This window comes from Electrona antarctica, assembly GCF_951216825.1.
Source record: "Electrona antarctica genome assembly, chromosome: 9".
NCBI lineage: Eukaryota > Metazoa > Chordata > Actinopteri > Myctophiformes > Myctophidae > Electrona > Electrona antarctica.
Window position 1 is genome coordinate 19,595,954 of NC_136790.1, and position 18,320 is coordinate 19,614,273.

The 18,320-nt window shown below is 45.5% G+C and overlaps 1 protein-coding gene across 1 annotated transcript in view; it reads right to left on the bottom strand.

Annotated features, from left to right (window-relative positions):
* Nucleotides 1-1,160: 1,160 nt before the first annotated feature.
* adamts9 (ADAM metallopeptidase with thrombospondin type 1 motif, 9) overlaps nucleotides 1,161-18,320 on the bottom strand; it is a gene marked incomplete at its 5' end in the record, with an annotated part of 53,240 nt that continues 36,080 nt past the window's right edge. The window contains 7 exons of the mRNA XM_079511161.1: nucleotides 1,161-1,434; nucleotides 1,721-1,882; nucleotides 3,455-3,715; nucleotides 7,353-7,520; nucleotides 8,025-8,132; nucleotides 12,394-12,513; nucleotides 16,537-16,698. Of these exons, the coding sequence (XP_079367287.1) occupies nucleotides 1,243-1,434; nucleotides 1,721-1,882; nucleotides 3,455-3,715; nucleotides 7,353-7,520; nucleotides 8,025-8,132; nucleotides 12,394-12,513; nucleotides 16,537-16,698 (1,173 nt within the window). The 3' untranslated portion in view covers nucleotides 1,161-1,242. The remainder of the gene's footprint in view (nucleotides 1,435-1,720; nucleotides 1,883-3,454; nucleotides 3,716-7,352; nucleotides 7,521-8,024; nucleotides 8,133-12,393; nucleotides 12,514-16,536; nucleotides 16,699-18,320) is intronic.

Here is an 18,320-nt window from a genome sequence, read left to right on the forward strand (position 1 = left end):
TTTGGATTACAAAAACAATGCATTGCATATTCCTGATATACAAAAGCATTCATCAGCATTTGGATTTGCTATGAACAATTGGCTAGGGGAGGGGCAAATACAAAGAGCTAACACACACTCACTTTTTAAAGGTTAATGCTATATACAAAAGATAAACAAACCTCTTAAGTAATAAATTATCTTTTAAAAACAATATCTTACAAGCTAACTGTGATGGTTGACAAGGACCAACAGCGGCTTTGTGGTAACTAGAACAAGACCAAAATAAAACACAAATCCTTGTAGTCACAGCTGTCAATGTAGCATTTTGGAAGTGTTTTTTTTTTTTTTTTTTACTTTGTACAGTTTGGCAGAGATTGTATCTTTGTCATTATCTTTGCTTGTTAAGTGCAACAGAAATACACATATTCCAATTACCACTAGACTGTTGGCGACCAATCACTGGTCCCAGAAGAAAGATATGGGAGGGGTTGGGTGGGATATTGGGGGAGGGGGGGTGGGGGTTTTGGTTAGATGTGAGGGAGCAGAAAGAGGAGTGGAATTGGTCCAACATGAAAGAACTAAACTGTCATCCCGCCCTGTTAAGGACTTGTTGCCCGGTTTGTTCATGCTTTAGCAGTTTAGCAGTCAAACTCCATTGTGAGGTGAAAGGATGAGATTAAAAAATAAAAGGGTATTAGAACAGTGGTTCTCAAACATTTTTTTTCCAAGGACCTTCATAACTCTCAGAGCTGTAAAGCGAAATATAATCGTCTCTGTCGGGTGGAAACCTCATGTCCAAAACTGTTACTGACTCTTTCAACTAGTTCGGAAAAAGCTCAGTCCGAAAAACAATAGTTTTTTTTCCCAGACATCGGGGAAGGAGCATTTATTTACCTTTATTAGGGTCCATTTGGTTCCATTTGTAATGCTCTCAGAGTTAAATGCCTGTTTAAGGGTCAATTGGAAACACCAAGGAACCCAGGGGGGCCTGTTGTGATAAGAGATAAGGCTGTCCCCTGGGGGGGACGGAGGTAGTTCTAAAATAAAGATGGCTGACTGTATAAACATACATCCCACTTCTGACACCATGTACTATTAAGATATATTCAGAGAGACCGGTATGTACGTTTATCAGTCAGCCATCTTTATTTTTTGAACTACCTCCGTCCCCCCACGGGGCAGCCATATGCATCTCTTACCACAACTTCTCCCCGGGCGGGAAGCCCTACTGTTTTGAGAACCACTGGTTATAGAATATGGTTATGATGAGCGTACCGAGCTCCAGGGGTCTGTGCTCCAGTGGGGGCTAGACGGGCATGACTGAGTATTGCACTGCTCGCGATCCGGCGGCTTGTCCAGGATCTCACAGCTCACGTCGTTGAAGCGCTCGCCGTTGGGTCGCTGGCACACCACCAGCCTCGTCTTTAACCCTCCCCCGCACGGCTTGGTGCACTGCAGGGCGACAGGAGGAGTGTGTAGATAGAATGAAGAGGGTGTGTTGTGTAGCAGCTTTCATTTCGTCGACTAAAAGTATGACGAAACATGTTCGTCGACCACTTTTTTGACGTCCAATGCGTGGCCTTTTTGAGAATTACATGTGGCATTCATATGTAAATACAGTAAGCACCTCACTTCACACAAATGTGATTTTTTTAACATAGTGCTGCTTTAACATTGTATAAAAAAAAACAGCAGCTAAGCCATTAAAAAAATAAAAATAAATTGCATTGCCTCTCACCTCTCCCCAGTTGCCGTAGACCCACTGCGGACAGGGTCCCGACTCACAGCTCTGCTGTTCGATGGGCCTGGTGCGCTCCTCACAGTTGTTGGCCGAGTAGCCGTTCTCGTCCTGGCACACAACCACGCGCCTCTGGAAGCCCCCTGCACATGTGCTGGAGCACTGGGACGTCACAAAACACACACAGAACACTGGCTGTCACTGGCTGATCTAGAAGGCATTTGTAGAATTGGCCTCAGGTCTTGTACGAAAACACACAAACTGTTAAAATATGGCGATATGCCCGACAGAGATGATACTATACAGTATATACATGCTGTAGAAATTCTGAGAATTCCGAGCCTCATTTAACTACTCTACTGAGTTCAGTGGTGGAAGATGTATGTTTTGTTACCTAAAGATTGTACTCAAGTACCGCACAAGTAAATGTACTTTCAAACAGTGTCTGAGTTCAATTCAAACTCAGGACTGTGCAGTGTCCTGCAATGGCATGAAATAGAAGAGACAGTATTTCTGAGTATTTCTTTGTAGAAGACAAGGTGCTATGTAAACACACAAATATGAAAATGGCAGCTGCCAAGCACGTTGCTTGCATACAGTCAATTACATCCAGGCAGACTTCAGACAATAACGAATAGGCGACACTGCTGCTTAGGATATAAACACATTAAAAAGATTGATGACTGACAACTATGCACGCGCGCACACACACAGTCACACACACACAAGACACGAGCAGAGACACCGCTCCGGTAGAAAGGCGCCAGTTCACAGTTGACAATACGACGAGACAGCTCAGTAAAGCAGAGCGACTCCTAAGCGCCGTCTTAAATGGCGACATTAAGAAAGACAATATCCTCTGGACAGAGGAAGGAAGAATCACCCTGAAATAGATCTCATCATTTCCTAGAATTCTTTAAAAAAAAAAGAAGAAAAAAAAGAAAGAAAGCCCAGGGTTATTTTTGGGGATGGTAGGAGTTGATCGCTAACCCAGTTTTACAAATACCGCTAGCTGAAAACAATGCAGAGAGGGAGAGGGGGAGAGAGAGAGAGAGAGAGAGAGAGAGGGAGAGAGAGAGAGAGAGAGGGAGAGAGAGAGAGAGAGAGAGAGAGAGAGAGAGAGAGAGAGAGAGAGAGAGAGAGAGAGAGAGAGAGAGAGATTTTGCTGCATTTAAAACGTGCTGAAAGTGAAAGTGAATTAAGTGTGTCTGCAGGTTTAATATCTTATATATAAATCAGTGCTATTGAACACCCTTACAAATATTGACCAATGAAAAGAACTTCTGACTAAACCTCCATCTAACCACCTAACTCCAAGTTATTTATCCTTCTGACTTCGTCATTCCAATCAATGATGGACAAAACAACTCCACATTAATGGTCAAAAATCTTCTAACTCCACTGAGGCAACAATGTGTTGTTTTAAAAAAACATTTCCTGAAAATGCAATATTTTGGGCATAGTTGGTTTCTGCCCCGACAGCAGATATATATATTTACTAAAACACTTGCCTGCCATATAAAACTAGCACTGCAACTATAGCTATGCTGATCTTTTTTTGTGGCTTTCGCCTTTATTTTATATATTTTATGGATCGGGATCGGGAGTCGAACCCGCGGAACACTGCCAGACTGGATTACCAGCCAAGGTGCCTGGACCACTGAGCCATGGCCCAGGCAAGCTATGCTGATCTTTGTGATGATAACAAGTGGAGATATCAGGGGTTTCCCTTACCGCTCCCCAGGGGCCTTTCCTCCACTGGTGGGCTTGGCCGTCGGTGGCCACGGGCAGGTTGTTCCTGTGTCCTCCTCCTGGCGAGGGCGGGTAGGAGCGCGGGTCGCTGACGCGCGCCGCCGGGCACTGCGACATGGCGCAGGCCTGCTCGGTGGCGGGGCGGTCGTCCATGTCGCACTCGCTCTCGCTCACTTCCTGGTCGCTGAAGTTGACGCACTGCACCTGTCTGGTGGTCGTCCCCTGGCCGCAGCTCACCGAGCACTGATGACGCACGCACACACACACGCGCGCGCACACACACACACAAACACACAAACACACACACACACACACACACACACACACACACACACACACACACACACACACACACACACACACACACACACACACACACACACACACACACACACACACACACACACAGAGACCAAATGATAAGAGATTCATTAGAGTTTCTGGGTCAGAGCTTCAGATCAGAGATACAGGTTTTCATGCCAATGGACCCCTCGAATGAATACTGCATAGTATTTGGCCACGGATGAAGCCTGTTATCTGCAAAAGCATTACAGTGAAAAGACACAGAAAGAAATGTGCAATGGTGCACATTATGCACATACAAAAAGGCACACTTGCACATAGTTTAAATAAGAATTCACCTCCTACACGTCTGCTCTCCCAGACTCCCACAGGCAGACGCTACGTTTTTTGATGTGAAAAAGTCCAATGCTGTATGTACTGTACAGTAACAGCAGAGCAACACAAAGAGCTGGATAGAATCAGTACAGTACAGTACAGTACAGTACAGTACAGTACAGTACAGTACAGTACAGTACAGTACAGTACAGTACAGTACAGTACAGTACAGTACAGTACAGTACAGTTCTGTATCTCTGCACAGAACCTTGACCTATTTCTCTTCGGAAACCAAACAGCTTCCACCACCAAGCACTCCCTGCTGCAACAATTAGCTGCTCCCCCATCCTCCCCCTCTGTCTTGCAACATTGAGATCTTATCGTCTCTGACGGGTTACTTTTCAGGATTCAAATAAAAAAAATAGCAAAAGTAGAGGATCAAAAGAGTCAAAACGTGTCACTCCGCACCGCGTTTCGAGCTTGTAGATCTGCTGCTTTTGATGCCTTTGTGTGACGCTGTGTAATATGATCAATACGGCGTTAATTTACAAAAGAAAAAGGTTAGATTATGAAGATAAGAGGTTTCTGCCTGACGGCAACGATACACTAACTGACTGTGGGCATCGGTATACTCGGGAACAATGCAACTGCAAGTTGGGAATAATGCGTGCCCACCCGGTTATGCAATACCCATTACCCGCACTCTGACGTCGGTCAGAGTAACCAGTTTTTGCTCGTTTATTGCGACCGAGGTCGCAGTTAACTATGGAATTGTGCATTTCCCGTCAGTGTACTTAAAGGGGAAAACCACCCATTTTCAACATTTTACTATGTCATTAATATACCTTAGAGCTGTTGTGTGGAAATAATAAAACAGTCCCCCCCATTCTGTGTTTCCTAGAACTGCAATTATGAAAAGAATCATTAACATGGTGAAACACATCTTGATGACATCATCAAGATGTGTTTCACCATGTTAATGATTTTTTTCAGACCTCTAGTTCTAGTAAACACAGAATGGGGGGACTTTTTTATTATTTCCACACAACAGCTCTAAGGTATATTAATGACATAGTAAAATGTTGAAAATGAGTGGAATGCCCCTTTAAGAGGTTTTTGTGGTCTCATGACATCATGTGACATCATCAGGGATAGAGATGTGGAGACCCTGATGTCATAGTAAATGCGAACTGCTGTCGCAGTTAAGCCCATATGGAGATCCCTGATGTCATCAATATTGGCCAGCAACTCTGACCTCAAACCTCAAACTAGGGATGTCCCTATGGATCCCCATATCACAAATTCTGTGTTAGACTTGATTGATTGACTTGATTGATTGATTGATTGATTGATCAAAAATGGCATGTAAACCAAGTTTTCAAGAATGTTGAGCACAAACATCAGTATAGCATTACAAAGTTAGTACATGTACATTGTAAATGAACAGCAGACACACGATCTTCACGGCAACACAACCTGCCCAGCACGGAAAAAGAACGATCAGTGGCCAAAGACACATCGCTGTCTGCCTTCGTTCAAAATGTACGATTTGTGTGTGTGTGTGTCTCTCTCTCTCAGATCACACTGACGACACAGATGTGTGGCGTTAAGACGCGAGACAAGGCACAGGCGGGTCGAGCTTCTACACTAGTGCATCTCCAGTAAGAGGCTAGCATGGGGCTCTATGCTGTCCAGACGCCGGCAGTGTTTACACACTGTGCTCAGACGGAGAAGGTTTCAGAGCAGCAGTGATATTCTATCACACTGCTGTTTACGTTGCACTGCGCAGGTCACGCAGGCCATGAGAACGATAACAGCGCTTTTTGTCATGCTATATATTACCGTGTCATATTTTGGAGTGCGTTCAATACGTGCAATAAATCACCTGCGAGATAACTTTCTACACTTTGTTGTTGCTGCAAGTTCTCTGTTCCATAATGTGCGTGTGTGTGTGTGTGTGTGTGTGTGTGTGTGTGTGTGTGTACTTGATTTGTTGTGGGTGTTTGCGTGTGCGTGTGTGTGTGTGTGGCTGTGTGCGCGAGCGTGTGTGTGTTTGCTGGTTTAGCCTCTACCGTCTACACAGAAATAAATGTGTATATGTGTGTGCACGTGTGCTGTGCACGCGAGAGGCTACGGCAAGTCTCTTAGTATCATATGTGGTCATGGGATGAACTCCTTCCTATTTCCTGCTTGGGGTCGATGAGTGTTTTTGGCATGAAGAGGTGTATGCGCGGCTGTGCGCATGTGCATGTGTGTGTCTGCGTGTGAGTGCATGAGTGTGTGTGTAGTGACCAGTGCTGTAGTCTGGCAGAGCAGTATCACCATCACTATGTTTGATGAGAACCATCTGTAAACAAGACTGCAGACCCTCACTGCAGCCCCTCCCCTCGCATCTCTCAGCCCCTGACCTCTCTCTCTCTCAAACACATGCGCAGTCGCACACACAGATACAGATATACACACGCCCACATAGACACAGACACACATTCACGCATGTGCGCACAGACACACACATGCGTGCAGACATGTACTGTACACACGCACGCACACCGATTTGTGTTGCAACACATGCAGACTTTCAGCTGATTTCCATTGACTATTATGTTCATTCTCTAACCCAATACTATACAAAAAAGCTATACGCACACCAAAGTCCTTGTGGCGGTGCCGGCACACGGGAGAAAACTATAGAGGAAATCTTGAAAAAACAAGAAGGTGGCCGCACACGCCAATAGCCAGAGTGCCAATATTTTATTAGGACAGCAGGTAAGACAAAAATGAATCCAACGTTTCGGCGGTTAAGCCTTCATCAGGGAAACATTCTCTAACCCAAACCTACTACAGTAATCCTAAACATAGACCTAAACCTAAGCCCTAAACCTTAACCTAAACCCAAACGCCAGATCATTTTGTAGTCACTTTCAAGCATGTTCCTCATCTTTTAATTAGTCACACCAATGATTCGCCCTGCATGCAACTCCTTGCAACATGCAACTACTGTACTTGCAACTACTTGCAACCATTATCCCCAATGGCAGTTGCAAGGAGTTGCACAGGTGCGGTTGACCTTAACACTGAGACAAACAAATGACACATTTTTACATTTTCAGGGTGGCGTGCTATGAGCTTTTTGATCCTTTTTTGAATAATCTTGAAAATGTGTGCAAATCTTGTATATATATTATGCATAAAACATGTCGCTATCAATCCCTCTGAACAAGTAGGTAGTAGGGGCTGCTGCTGGCCCATAAGATATTCTTACCGAGGTCCATTCCAGCACTTTCCACTGTCCACAGGCCACCACGGAGCACACCTCCCTGGCGGGGGGCTTCTGGAGGTGGGCACACGCCGACTCTTCAGCCACGCCGCCCTGGGTGTCACGGCAGCTGACGTAGCGCATCCTGGTCCCCTTACCGCAGCTGGCACTGCACTGTTGGGAGCACCATGAGACACCGGGTGAGAAAGAGCAGTGGAACATAATCTCTGTCTCTGTCGGGTGGAAACCTCATATGTCCAAAACTATTACTTATAGTCCAAAACTATTACTAAAAAACACTTATAAAATAATAGAAGATCGGCTATTTCCACTATTAATGTTTATTTTTAAGTATGAAGTTGTTGTTTTTTTAATTGGATTGGGGGTTACACGTATACATATATATACACATACATACATACATACATACATACATACATACATACATACATACATACATACATACATACATACATACATACATACATACATACATACATACATACATACATACATACATAGGGACACACATAGCTCCGTAATGGAGCGGAGGCACAGCTCAAAAAGACGTTAAAGAAGGTAAAAGTTAAAAAAATGACGTTAATCATCATGTAAAGTTTTATAATGGGGACAGCCCTACACATAGGGCTGGGAGAAGGGGGGTGGGGTGTCACCTACCTGTGTCCAGGATCCGAACCTCCACTGTGTTTTGTGGACCTGGTGGGAGGGGACCTTGGCGTCCGGGGAGACCGGATGGCTGCTGGGACACTGGACCAGCTCACAGTCCTGTTGGAAGGAAGGAGTCACAAACAACGGCTCACATGCACTGTAGATCAGTGGCTCTCAACCTTTTTCAGGCTTGATGCCCCAAAATAATCCTATTTGAACTGGGGACTCCTCACCCTGACAAGCACTTGATTACATTTAGTTTGATTCGGTTCCATAGATAAATATTGTGAAAATGGCGGATCTACAAGCTCACAACTCGAACACAGGAGCGTGATGAATCTGTGAATGATTGTTATTAATGTATTATATAATATTATAATAATATAATATTTAGAGTATAGTTTGTTGATTATACTTTTGATGCAGTGATGAGTTTTTTTTTTACTTCATTTTTTGGGGGGTATTCAAAATAACAATAGTCATTACATTGACACTTTACTGTCACCTAGGGACCAACCCAAAATCATGTGGGGATTGTGATACCGATAACTCAAAGTAATATGCTATGTTAGTTTCATTGATCCAAGCCGGAACGCAATCGATTGAGCGACTGATATGCCCTCTTCAATCGATCAAACGGCAAACAATACATCACACAAAACATGTTGCAATGCAAAAAAAGAAGAAAATAAAATACTAGCCTTCAATCATCTTGGGCCAGTTATTTATGGCCCAATCTTTTTATCTGTGTGTGTGTGTGTGTGTGTGTGTGTGTGTGTGTGTGTGTGTGTGTGTGTGTGTGTGTGTGTGTGTGTGTGTGTGTGTGTGTGTGTCTCGTGGGAGATGTTTTATGTTTCCCGTCAGCTCCCCCCCCCTCCCTCCCTCCCCTCACCTTACCAAAAACAATGTAGTGCGAGGGTCCTGCTCCTACCCCCCTCCCCCTGCGAGGGTCCTGCTCCTACCCCGTTCAAACTATGGATTGTGGCGTTAAGCCGCTGAGCGTAAATGGCTGATCCCTGTCATAACAGGGTCATAGTGGACAGCTATCCAGCGCACCAATGCCAACGCTGGCGCGGTTCACAAACTCCTCCCCCGTCGCCCGCCCACCCCCTCTTCCTCACCTTCTGTCCACCACAGCCCCCCTCCCCTTAACCCAAGCCCTCTGGTGACCTTTGACCCCTAGCCTGGTCTCAGGGCGGCAGGCGAGGGAGGGGGCCGCGGGGCTACGTTTGTGGGCTCCACATTCCACACTTGGCCGCCGCGCCCCCCTCCCACCCACCCACCCGTCCTGGCGGAAACAAGCCTCCCTCTCTAGCACGCGGGTGCTTCACACACACACGCTGCCACCCCGCTTTCCGTCAAGTGCGTTCTAAACAGTCAACAAACCAACATACAGTATAAGTGTATATACAGGGTATCTGCACATTTCTAAAGTTACAATCCAATGACTTTTAAAGACCTTTTTCATACCAAACTCGCCAAATATTATGGAAGAGAGACGCAAACATCGATCTACAGTACGCGCTTATAGTTCGGCTATTTCTACGCAGCATTCATCTGTGGCACTGAGTCAAACTAAAAGTAATGCCTCAACTACAACTCCTAAAAGTTCCCGTCGGGGTGGGGAGTCTGCGTCGGTTCAAATATGGTTTTTTTGGGGGGGTCGCGGCCTGAAAAGTTTGGGAACCCTTTCTCTATGTGTACCCCCCCACCCCCCACCACCCGCACGGAGGTGGTGGGATGAACGAGGGCCTGGGCGGCCTGGTGGCCCACTTCATGGATGGTTGGCTAGAATCACAGTGAGGTGAGGTGACTGGCTTCTGGGTCACTGCCTCTGCCGGTCCCCAGGCACCGGAATTAGAGCTGCTAAGGGGGCTACGGGGGGCCTCATTCCCTCCCAGTTTGCATGCTCAGCCCCTCTGAACATGGCTTTTAACGCCCCACCCTGCGCACATCAAACATGCGTGAGTGTGTGTGTGTGTGTGTGTGTGTTGTTAAGTAACCCATCACATAGTTGTCTCACTCTCCCTCACTCTCTCTCTCGCTCTTTCTCTAACACAGTGATTCTCACTGTGACTTTTTCATGTCAAGGACCCCGTACACTGATATGTATTTGGCCCACGGCCACGGACCACCCCCCCCCCCCATCTGATTCAAGCCCCCTTGACTGAGGGATGGGTAAGAAGAATGCAGCGTGAAATTTAGGCAACTATCATCTACCACAGTGGTAATGACATTTGAACTGCCCCCCCCCACCCCCCCCCCCCCACCCCCCACCATGAGAAGCGCTTGGAATTGTAGGGGTTGAGGTATTAGATTTTGTTTGACTCAGTCAGTTCCCACAGATGGATATTAGAAAAATAGCCGATCTACAAGCTCACAACACCAACGCTGGATCATCATGAATCTGTGAACGATTGTTATTAATTTAAGCCCTGGAGTCAAGAGTCAGGAGAGGGTAAATGCCTGGTGATGAAAGGAAAAAAAAGATCTCAAAAAGGTGTTCGTGAAAGGTTCACCTTAAAGGGAAACTTTACCCCTTTTGCAACCATATCTTATTTTAATGATTTTTGGGAGACTGGAAACACTTTCCTGGGGGTTTTATGTGGGTAAAATGTGTTTTTAGATATTTTAGTATTTCCATGTGTCCATGATGTCATGGACACTGGGCTCACTTAATTACTTCCTGGACTACATGTTGTCTCAGTAAGACAGCCCTCCCCCTATCCACAAGGAGGAGCAGTGCACCAAAACATTATGGGAATTGTAGTCCAGGAAATGGAGGCCAGTGTCCATGACATCATGGACACTTTGAAATACTAAAATATCTAAAAACACATATTACCCACATAAAACCTCAGGAAAGTGTTTGTTGTCTCCCACACATCATTAAAATAAGATCTGGTTGCAAGCGGGGTGAAGTATCCCTTTAAGTTTAGGTGAAGATCATACCTAGCATTCCCACCTCTGGAGGGAAAAAAAGCCTCCATCACGGCCTGATGGTCCTAACTGTTACAAGATGTTCTATTTGGGTAAAACCTCACGTCACCGCAGAGGAAAGCCTGGTATTCTTTCTAAAACTGTCTGAGCCATGTGATCCGCTTTAGAAAATAAGGACAAATATAATAATCGTGTTCCGGTGGTGTGTTCCCGATGGCGTCGCATTGTTTTTGTTTCCCACATAATGCGAATCAATTTGCTAGTCTGAGTCTGACCACGAGTTAGAATAAAAGATGGACATGCCAAACGATTATTATACCAAAAGAAATGCAACGATCAGACCACACCAATCACCTTTTACACTAGGGGAATCGTTTGGGAGGTGCACGCCTTGCGCCGTTGGTTGCGGTCATTGGTTCCGCAACCCTCAACCGCCTGAGGACAGGTGTCGGACGTTTTGGTGCAGCCATTCAGAAATGGGGTCTCACAGACCCACTGCGAATGTGGGGATCCATGTGGGGGTCAGCACGTGTTCCACACGTGTGGAACACGTGCTGACCAGCTGCCCCATATACCGGCCACCGAATGGTGATCGTGGGTTAATTGACCAAGACAATGACACACTGGACTGGCTTGCTGCAACGGAGCTGAAGGTCATACGACAGAAGAGAAGAAGCACTTCAGCATTCCATTGTTACAATGGGAGTCAACGCTAGTGTCGCCACTCTCTTGGTTCCGGCCACCCGATGGTGTAGAGTTATTTCCGCTCCAAGCGGATCAGAAACCCGAAAATGGTGCAGGCTACTATTTGGGCGCTATATAGCACTAGATCCCTAAAACCTCAAGTGCACCCCAGACCAGGAGAGAGGGAGGCAGGCTGTCAGAGGGAGAGAGACAATCCCAGCTATGTGCCTCCATGTGGGGATAGAGGAACCCGGAGCACCCCCTACCCCCTCGCCCTGGCTCTCCCTCCAGACTAAGACTAGATCAGACAACAAGGCCTTATTGAGACCAGGTGGCTGTGAAACTGGTGTGTTTGTTGAAAGTACGCACGTGTGTGTGTGTGTGTGTGTGTGTGTGTGTGTGTGTGTGTGTGTGTGTGCGCGCGCGCGTGCGTATGTCTGTTACCATACTTGTGAGGACCAATTATCCCCGCAAGTATAGTAGAATTTCATAAATAGACCAGTTTCCTGGTCCTCACAAGAATAAATGGTACTGATCTTGTGAGCTTGTAGATCAGATATTTTTAGTTACAAATATAAAAAAAAAAATAAGATTAGTTTTCATAAAAACGTCGCCCTAAAATGCTCACAAGTATAGTAATACTGTGTGTGTGTGTGTGTGTGTGTGTGTGTGTGTGTGTGTGTGTGTGTGTGTGTGTGTGTGTGTGTGTGTGTGTGTGTGTGTGTGTGTGTGATGGGGACGGGGGTCTTCTTACCTGCGTGTCGGTGGGCCGCGTGGCTGCGTTGCAATCTGTGTCGTCCATGACCGTGCCATAAGAGCCCACTACACACTTCACTGCACGCATCTGGTACCCTGGACCGCACGATGTAGTGCACTGGGTTCAGAGAGAGGGAGAGAGAGAGAGAGAGAGAGAGACAGAGAGAGAGAGACAGAGAGAGAGAGAGAGAGAGAGAGACAGAGACAGAGAGAGAGAGAGAGAGAGAGAGAGAGACAGAGAGAGTGTTGTGATGGTGGGATAAAAAAAAAAGGAAAATGGTGTTAATTTACAGGGAAAAAAGAACCATCTAAAGGTTAAAATAGAGGTTTCTGCCCGACAGCGACAAAATGATCGAGGTAAAAGGTTTGGAAACTACCGTGATACTGATTTGAAGTCAGATCGCCCAGCCCTAATGAGTAAAGGGCAACATACCATTGTAATTGTTTTACAGTCGGTGTGAACTCTACCATCCACTTGACTTGGAGCAAATGTTATGAACTACATTTTCATAGTTATAGTGCTCAGTGTGAACGGCCCTCAAGTCATACGAACCCCCCCCCCCCCCACACACACACACACACACACACACACACACACACACACACACACACACACACACACACACCACCCCATCCCCACCACCAGTCTTCTGCCTCGCTGGCTCCAATGAAACAAGGTCAAACCTCGCGCGGTGGCAGCTTCAGCCTCCATTTGCCCACGCTTCATTAAACCACTTCAAATATACATTAACGTGAGCCCGGCCCCTCTGATGGTATGTTCGGGGAGGGGGGGTCTCACATTTTTGTGTCGAGGTAGGGTGTGTCTGGCACGCACGCACTCACAAATATGTGCGATTGCATTCTCAAATGTGCACGCATACAACTGTTGCCTTTATATCGCCGCTGATGGCCGATCATTATTGCGACGGAAGGTCGCAGTTGACTATGGAATCGTGCGGTTTTTTTCCATCAGTATATCTATAGATATACTTATAGATGATAGTAAATCAGGGATCATAGTAAATGCGACCTGCTGTCGCAATTAAGCCCATATATGGAGATCCCTGATACCTGTCCATTTAAACTCTAGACTGGCCTGCCCCGTTATATTAAGTTATTAGTGCAGCAGCGCCCGGCAGTCGGCCAAAACTAGAGTTCTCAACAGGCCCGAAAATTAGGTCCCGACCCTACCTGGGCCCTCATCAAACTCTGTACACCCAAGACACTGCCCCCGCTGCCAACCCCCAGATCTCCATAAACGGAGCTGACCTGTTCTGACATTCCATATGTTGATCTGACCCTGTACACTCAAGACACGCTCCATATATGGCCAGTGCACACGACCTCGGGCGAGGTCGCTTCTCGCCCTCAGGTGTCTTACTGGTAGTATATATGCTGTACGCATTATGGTTGTTGGGCAGAAACCTTGTATCTCCATATAGATTTTTTCATGTTTTCTTCGTAAGTTCGCGCTAGGTCGTGCAAGTGTGTCACGCAAAGGTAGCAAATTAAAGCAGTATTAAAGCAGAACCGTATAAGTTTCCTCTTCTACCCCGGATTTGAATCCGGTTTCCTGAGCAAGTGCTGAGGTTATGCAGTCGGCCTGACTGAATCTTGGATAAACTGAATCTTGACCATCGGGTCAGATCCTGTGTCTAGGTGAGACAATGTCTCAATGGAAGAGCAGGGAGACACAATACTAGATTGGACAAAATTACATTTTCTTCATGATAAACAAAACCACATAGTGCCACTTTAACAAGAGATTGTAACTAAATAATAACTACATTGGATCCATTGGAACACAGTTTTTGTCAGGTGAAACCTGACATACAACAGACCCGTTTTCATCAGCGACCTAGTCATGATTGGCTGCACCTAAGCCAATGGGAGTCTGACCCCATACTCTGAAACGCCGCCTAAGCCAATGGGAGTCTGACCCCATACTCTGAAACGCTGCCTAAGCCAAATTAGCCAATGGGAGTCTGACTCTGAACCACTGGTGCTTCTAGTGACGACCTAGTCCTGATTGGCTGCCCACAAGCAACAACCTGAGGCTACTATAGTGCTTCCAGTAGCGACCTAGTCATGCTGTGCGGAGCAAGTGAAAAAGGGGGTGGGGGGAGATGCACAACAGAGACAGCGCTTGTTTCACCTGACAGTTATGACTCGTTATGATTATTATTATTATTTTCATATTTTTGGAAACGTTTACATTTTAGACGTTTACATTTTAGCCTACACGGCTTTAACCAGACCTGCGACGCCGACGACACACATGCTACCGTATGTTGGACTACACAGGTTGCAGCATGCTTGTTTTGTTTGGCAGGACCGGCTATCTGTCTAAACAGGCAAGTTGAATATGGAGGACAATGCCAAATGTCGAGCTCAGCTTAATCTGTGTGTCCTCCTAGCATTGGTCTACAATGTGGGGAGAGTTTGGTGGAAGAAGTAACTGAACATTTTGTTGCTGTCGGGCAGAAACCTCTGAAGTCCATATTCTAACCTTTTTTTGTGTTTTTTCAGCATCAAACGTAGCAGATCCACAAGCTTGAAATGTGGCGCGAAGCGACTCATTTCTAGATCTGCCACTTTTTCCATTTTTGGATTTGAATCCTGAAGCGTAACAGTTTTGGACATACACAAGGTTTCCACCCGACAGAGGCGGTTTCTAAACGTATCAACTCTGTCCTATCCAACCTGACCCACCGTCCCAATAGCTATCATCAATCACAGATAAGTAGAAGAGTCATACAATCAGGAATGCAACCTCCTTCTCGAATGTTAGATTGATATCAAGCACAAAAGTACAGTACAATACAGTACAGTATCAGTATGTCCTGATTAGCCAAACCCTGGGCATTACATAAGATGACTTGTATCGGGCATGTCATGATACAAATGACGCAATGCCTACGTGGTACTAGCCTTGCGTGGCGATACTAATATCACTGCGTGGATATTAGTCTCGTCCCTCTCAGTATTGGATTTTTTTCCCTGCAATGTCCCGCCCCATATTAGCATACTGAGCCCTGGTTGGTTATAGCCTGGTTCCAGACGAATCTGTTTGGCTCGAGTCGTCACCACCTCGGCCTTGAAGTCCTCCCACAATTGAGAGGGGCCAGACTTAATCTGCCTGGGGCAATATGCATGGAAAAGGCAGATGAAGCCTGGCTACGCGAGGCTAACGTGGTACACAGCCCAAACATAGGGACTGTATACAGTATAACAGAGGTTCTCAAAATGTTAATATCAAGGACTACATAAGCTGTTACAGTTTTTATTACTGTTGTTGCTGCTATTATTGCCTTTGCTTAATATATCTCCCTCTCTGTCTTTCCTCTCTCTCTCTCTTGGTCTCTCTTCTTCCCCCTATTCTAATAATATGTTATATAACATAACTACATAATTTCTAATGTATAATTATGAGATTTAGACAATTCAATTTAACATACACAATGATTATGAAAAGGGGGCGTCCGAGGCCCAGTGAAAGTCAATTTTGTAGACTATGACTGTTCCAAATGGACCCTTTACAGGTCTGTAACTCAGAGAGTGTACAATTGTACACTTATGGGGGTCCTTGAAATTAAAACATTTGAGAACTAGGAATAATTAAAAATGTAGTGCAACATCAACTGAAGCATGTAGCTGTAGCACTTTGTGCTTTTCAAAAATGTAAAGTGTGTTATAAATAAAATATAGGGATGCACCGAAAGGGAAATTCTTGGCCGAAACTGAATACCGAATATAGGAAACAGTTGGCCGAAAACCGAATATCCGAATATGATTAATATTATATATCTTTTTTTCTACCATTGCTGTCATGGCCGTACCTTAAAGCTACCTGATTTATGGCAAAACTTAACTTAAATAATAATCACTATTATGGGTCCATAAAACATTTATTCAGCTCGTTTGAATGCATTAATTTCATACACTATTCGGTGATATATTTTCTGCCTATTCGGGCCGAAACCGAATAGGCCGAAAATTAACTTTTAGCCATTTTCTGCCGAATATTTTCTGCGGCCGAATATTCGGTGCATCACTAAAAATATATTATTATTATTATTATTACTACTACTTTACCGATACTGGTGTTGGCATGGGAACAACTGTAGTGACGATGACTCACCTGTCCCCAGGGTCCGACCTGCCACGAGGCACACTCCTGCTGCAGGCACGTCTGCACCGACTCAGGCTTGGACGTGTCGCAGAAGCGGTCGTCCAGGCGGTCCTCTCCGAACTGACACCACGTCTGCCGGTGTTTGTAGCCCTTCCCACACGTCACCAGACACTGCGCGGAGAAGGCAAGAGGCACACACGCTTTTAACATGCATGGGAGCTTGAAAACTGTAGCAAGTAAGTGCAGCACTGGTTCCCAAACACTGGGTCGACTTGGGGCCCATTTATATAGGGATATAATAATATTAGAAATTTTGCCGGTGGGAATTGTTCTGCCAATGAAAAAAGGGGGGGGGGGGGGGGGAAGCAGCGCAATAGTGTTTGTTTATATTATGTGAGTACAGTGCATGTGCACACTGCAAAATCCGGGACTGTACAAATGGACCAACTCTCTACACTCTCTGGAGTTTCAATTGACACTTGGGTTTTGTGCGAGCGTATACAGTACAGTGTGGGGTGTTTGTGTTTAGGAGCACTGCATGGGAGACGAGAAGTATTTCTGGAATGCAGCCCAAAGCCTAGCAAGCTGCTTGTGTCCAGGTCGTGTAAACCGTGCAGCAGTTAAGTCCTGTAAAACACTGGTTTCCCCCAGTAAGATGTTGCACTGGAGGGCACAAACTAACCAAGGCATACAGTATATATAATCAACACTCACATCTGACCCAGAATCACTGCACCGCCTGAAACCTGTTTACATTGTGGAAAAGGCTGCTCTTTACAATGAGTGTATGCAGCTACGTAAACACCAGCAGCAGGTCTCCATCACAAGAAACCTCCTATCTCCATTATTTTTAACGTTTTGTGTCCCCCCCCCCCCCCCCCTAAATTAACACCCTATATTCATTCTACAGCGCCACACATGAAAGCATCAGTAATACTTTATAGCTTTTTTGTACAAATTAGTTCTTATACTAAAGGATGACTATAATATACACAATTGTATAGACTCTGCTGTCAAGCTTCATTGATCCGTCATCTAGCCTCCCAGAGGGACAGAGAAAACAACTGCTGGAATATAAATGGTAAATGGTAAATGGTGCATTTATATAGCGCTTTTATCCAAGGCGCTTTACATAGATTGTGCATTACATTCACCCATTCACACACACATTCATACACCGATTGCAGCGGAAGCCATGCAAGGTACCAACCAGCACATCGGGAGCAATTTGGGGTTCAGTGTCTTGCCCAAGGACACTTCGACATGTAGACAGGAGGAGCCGGGATTCGAACCGCCGACCCATGGATCATTGGACGACCTGCTCTACCTCCTGAGCCACAGCCCTTATGTCGGGCTAGTCTTAGTCTTCCTATGCTGGACTACCTTCCCTGATAATACATAACATTCACACTTCCATATCGTCTCGGGTGGAAACCTCATACAGTATGTCCAAAACTGTTACTTCAAATTTAAAAAAAGCTAAAGTTGCAGATTGACATCTCTTTGCGAATCTGCTACTTTTTATGTTTTTGTGTGACGCTGTAGTATATGATACAGGGTACAAGTACAGGGTGTTCATTTCAGGGGAAACACAAAAAGTTTGAATATGGAGATTATTTTTACCTTTCCTTGTGGCATGAAATGGCCTATTGATTTTGAACAGCACCTTAACTGATTGACTGCCATTAACGTATTTTGACGCATGTCAATCCAACGCACAGACCACCATTGATGTATTTTGACATATATTGGCGTTTTCGGTGTTTACGATAGAGGGCGCTCTTCCGCAACAT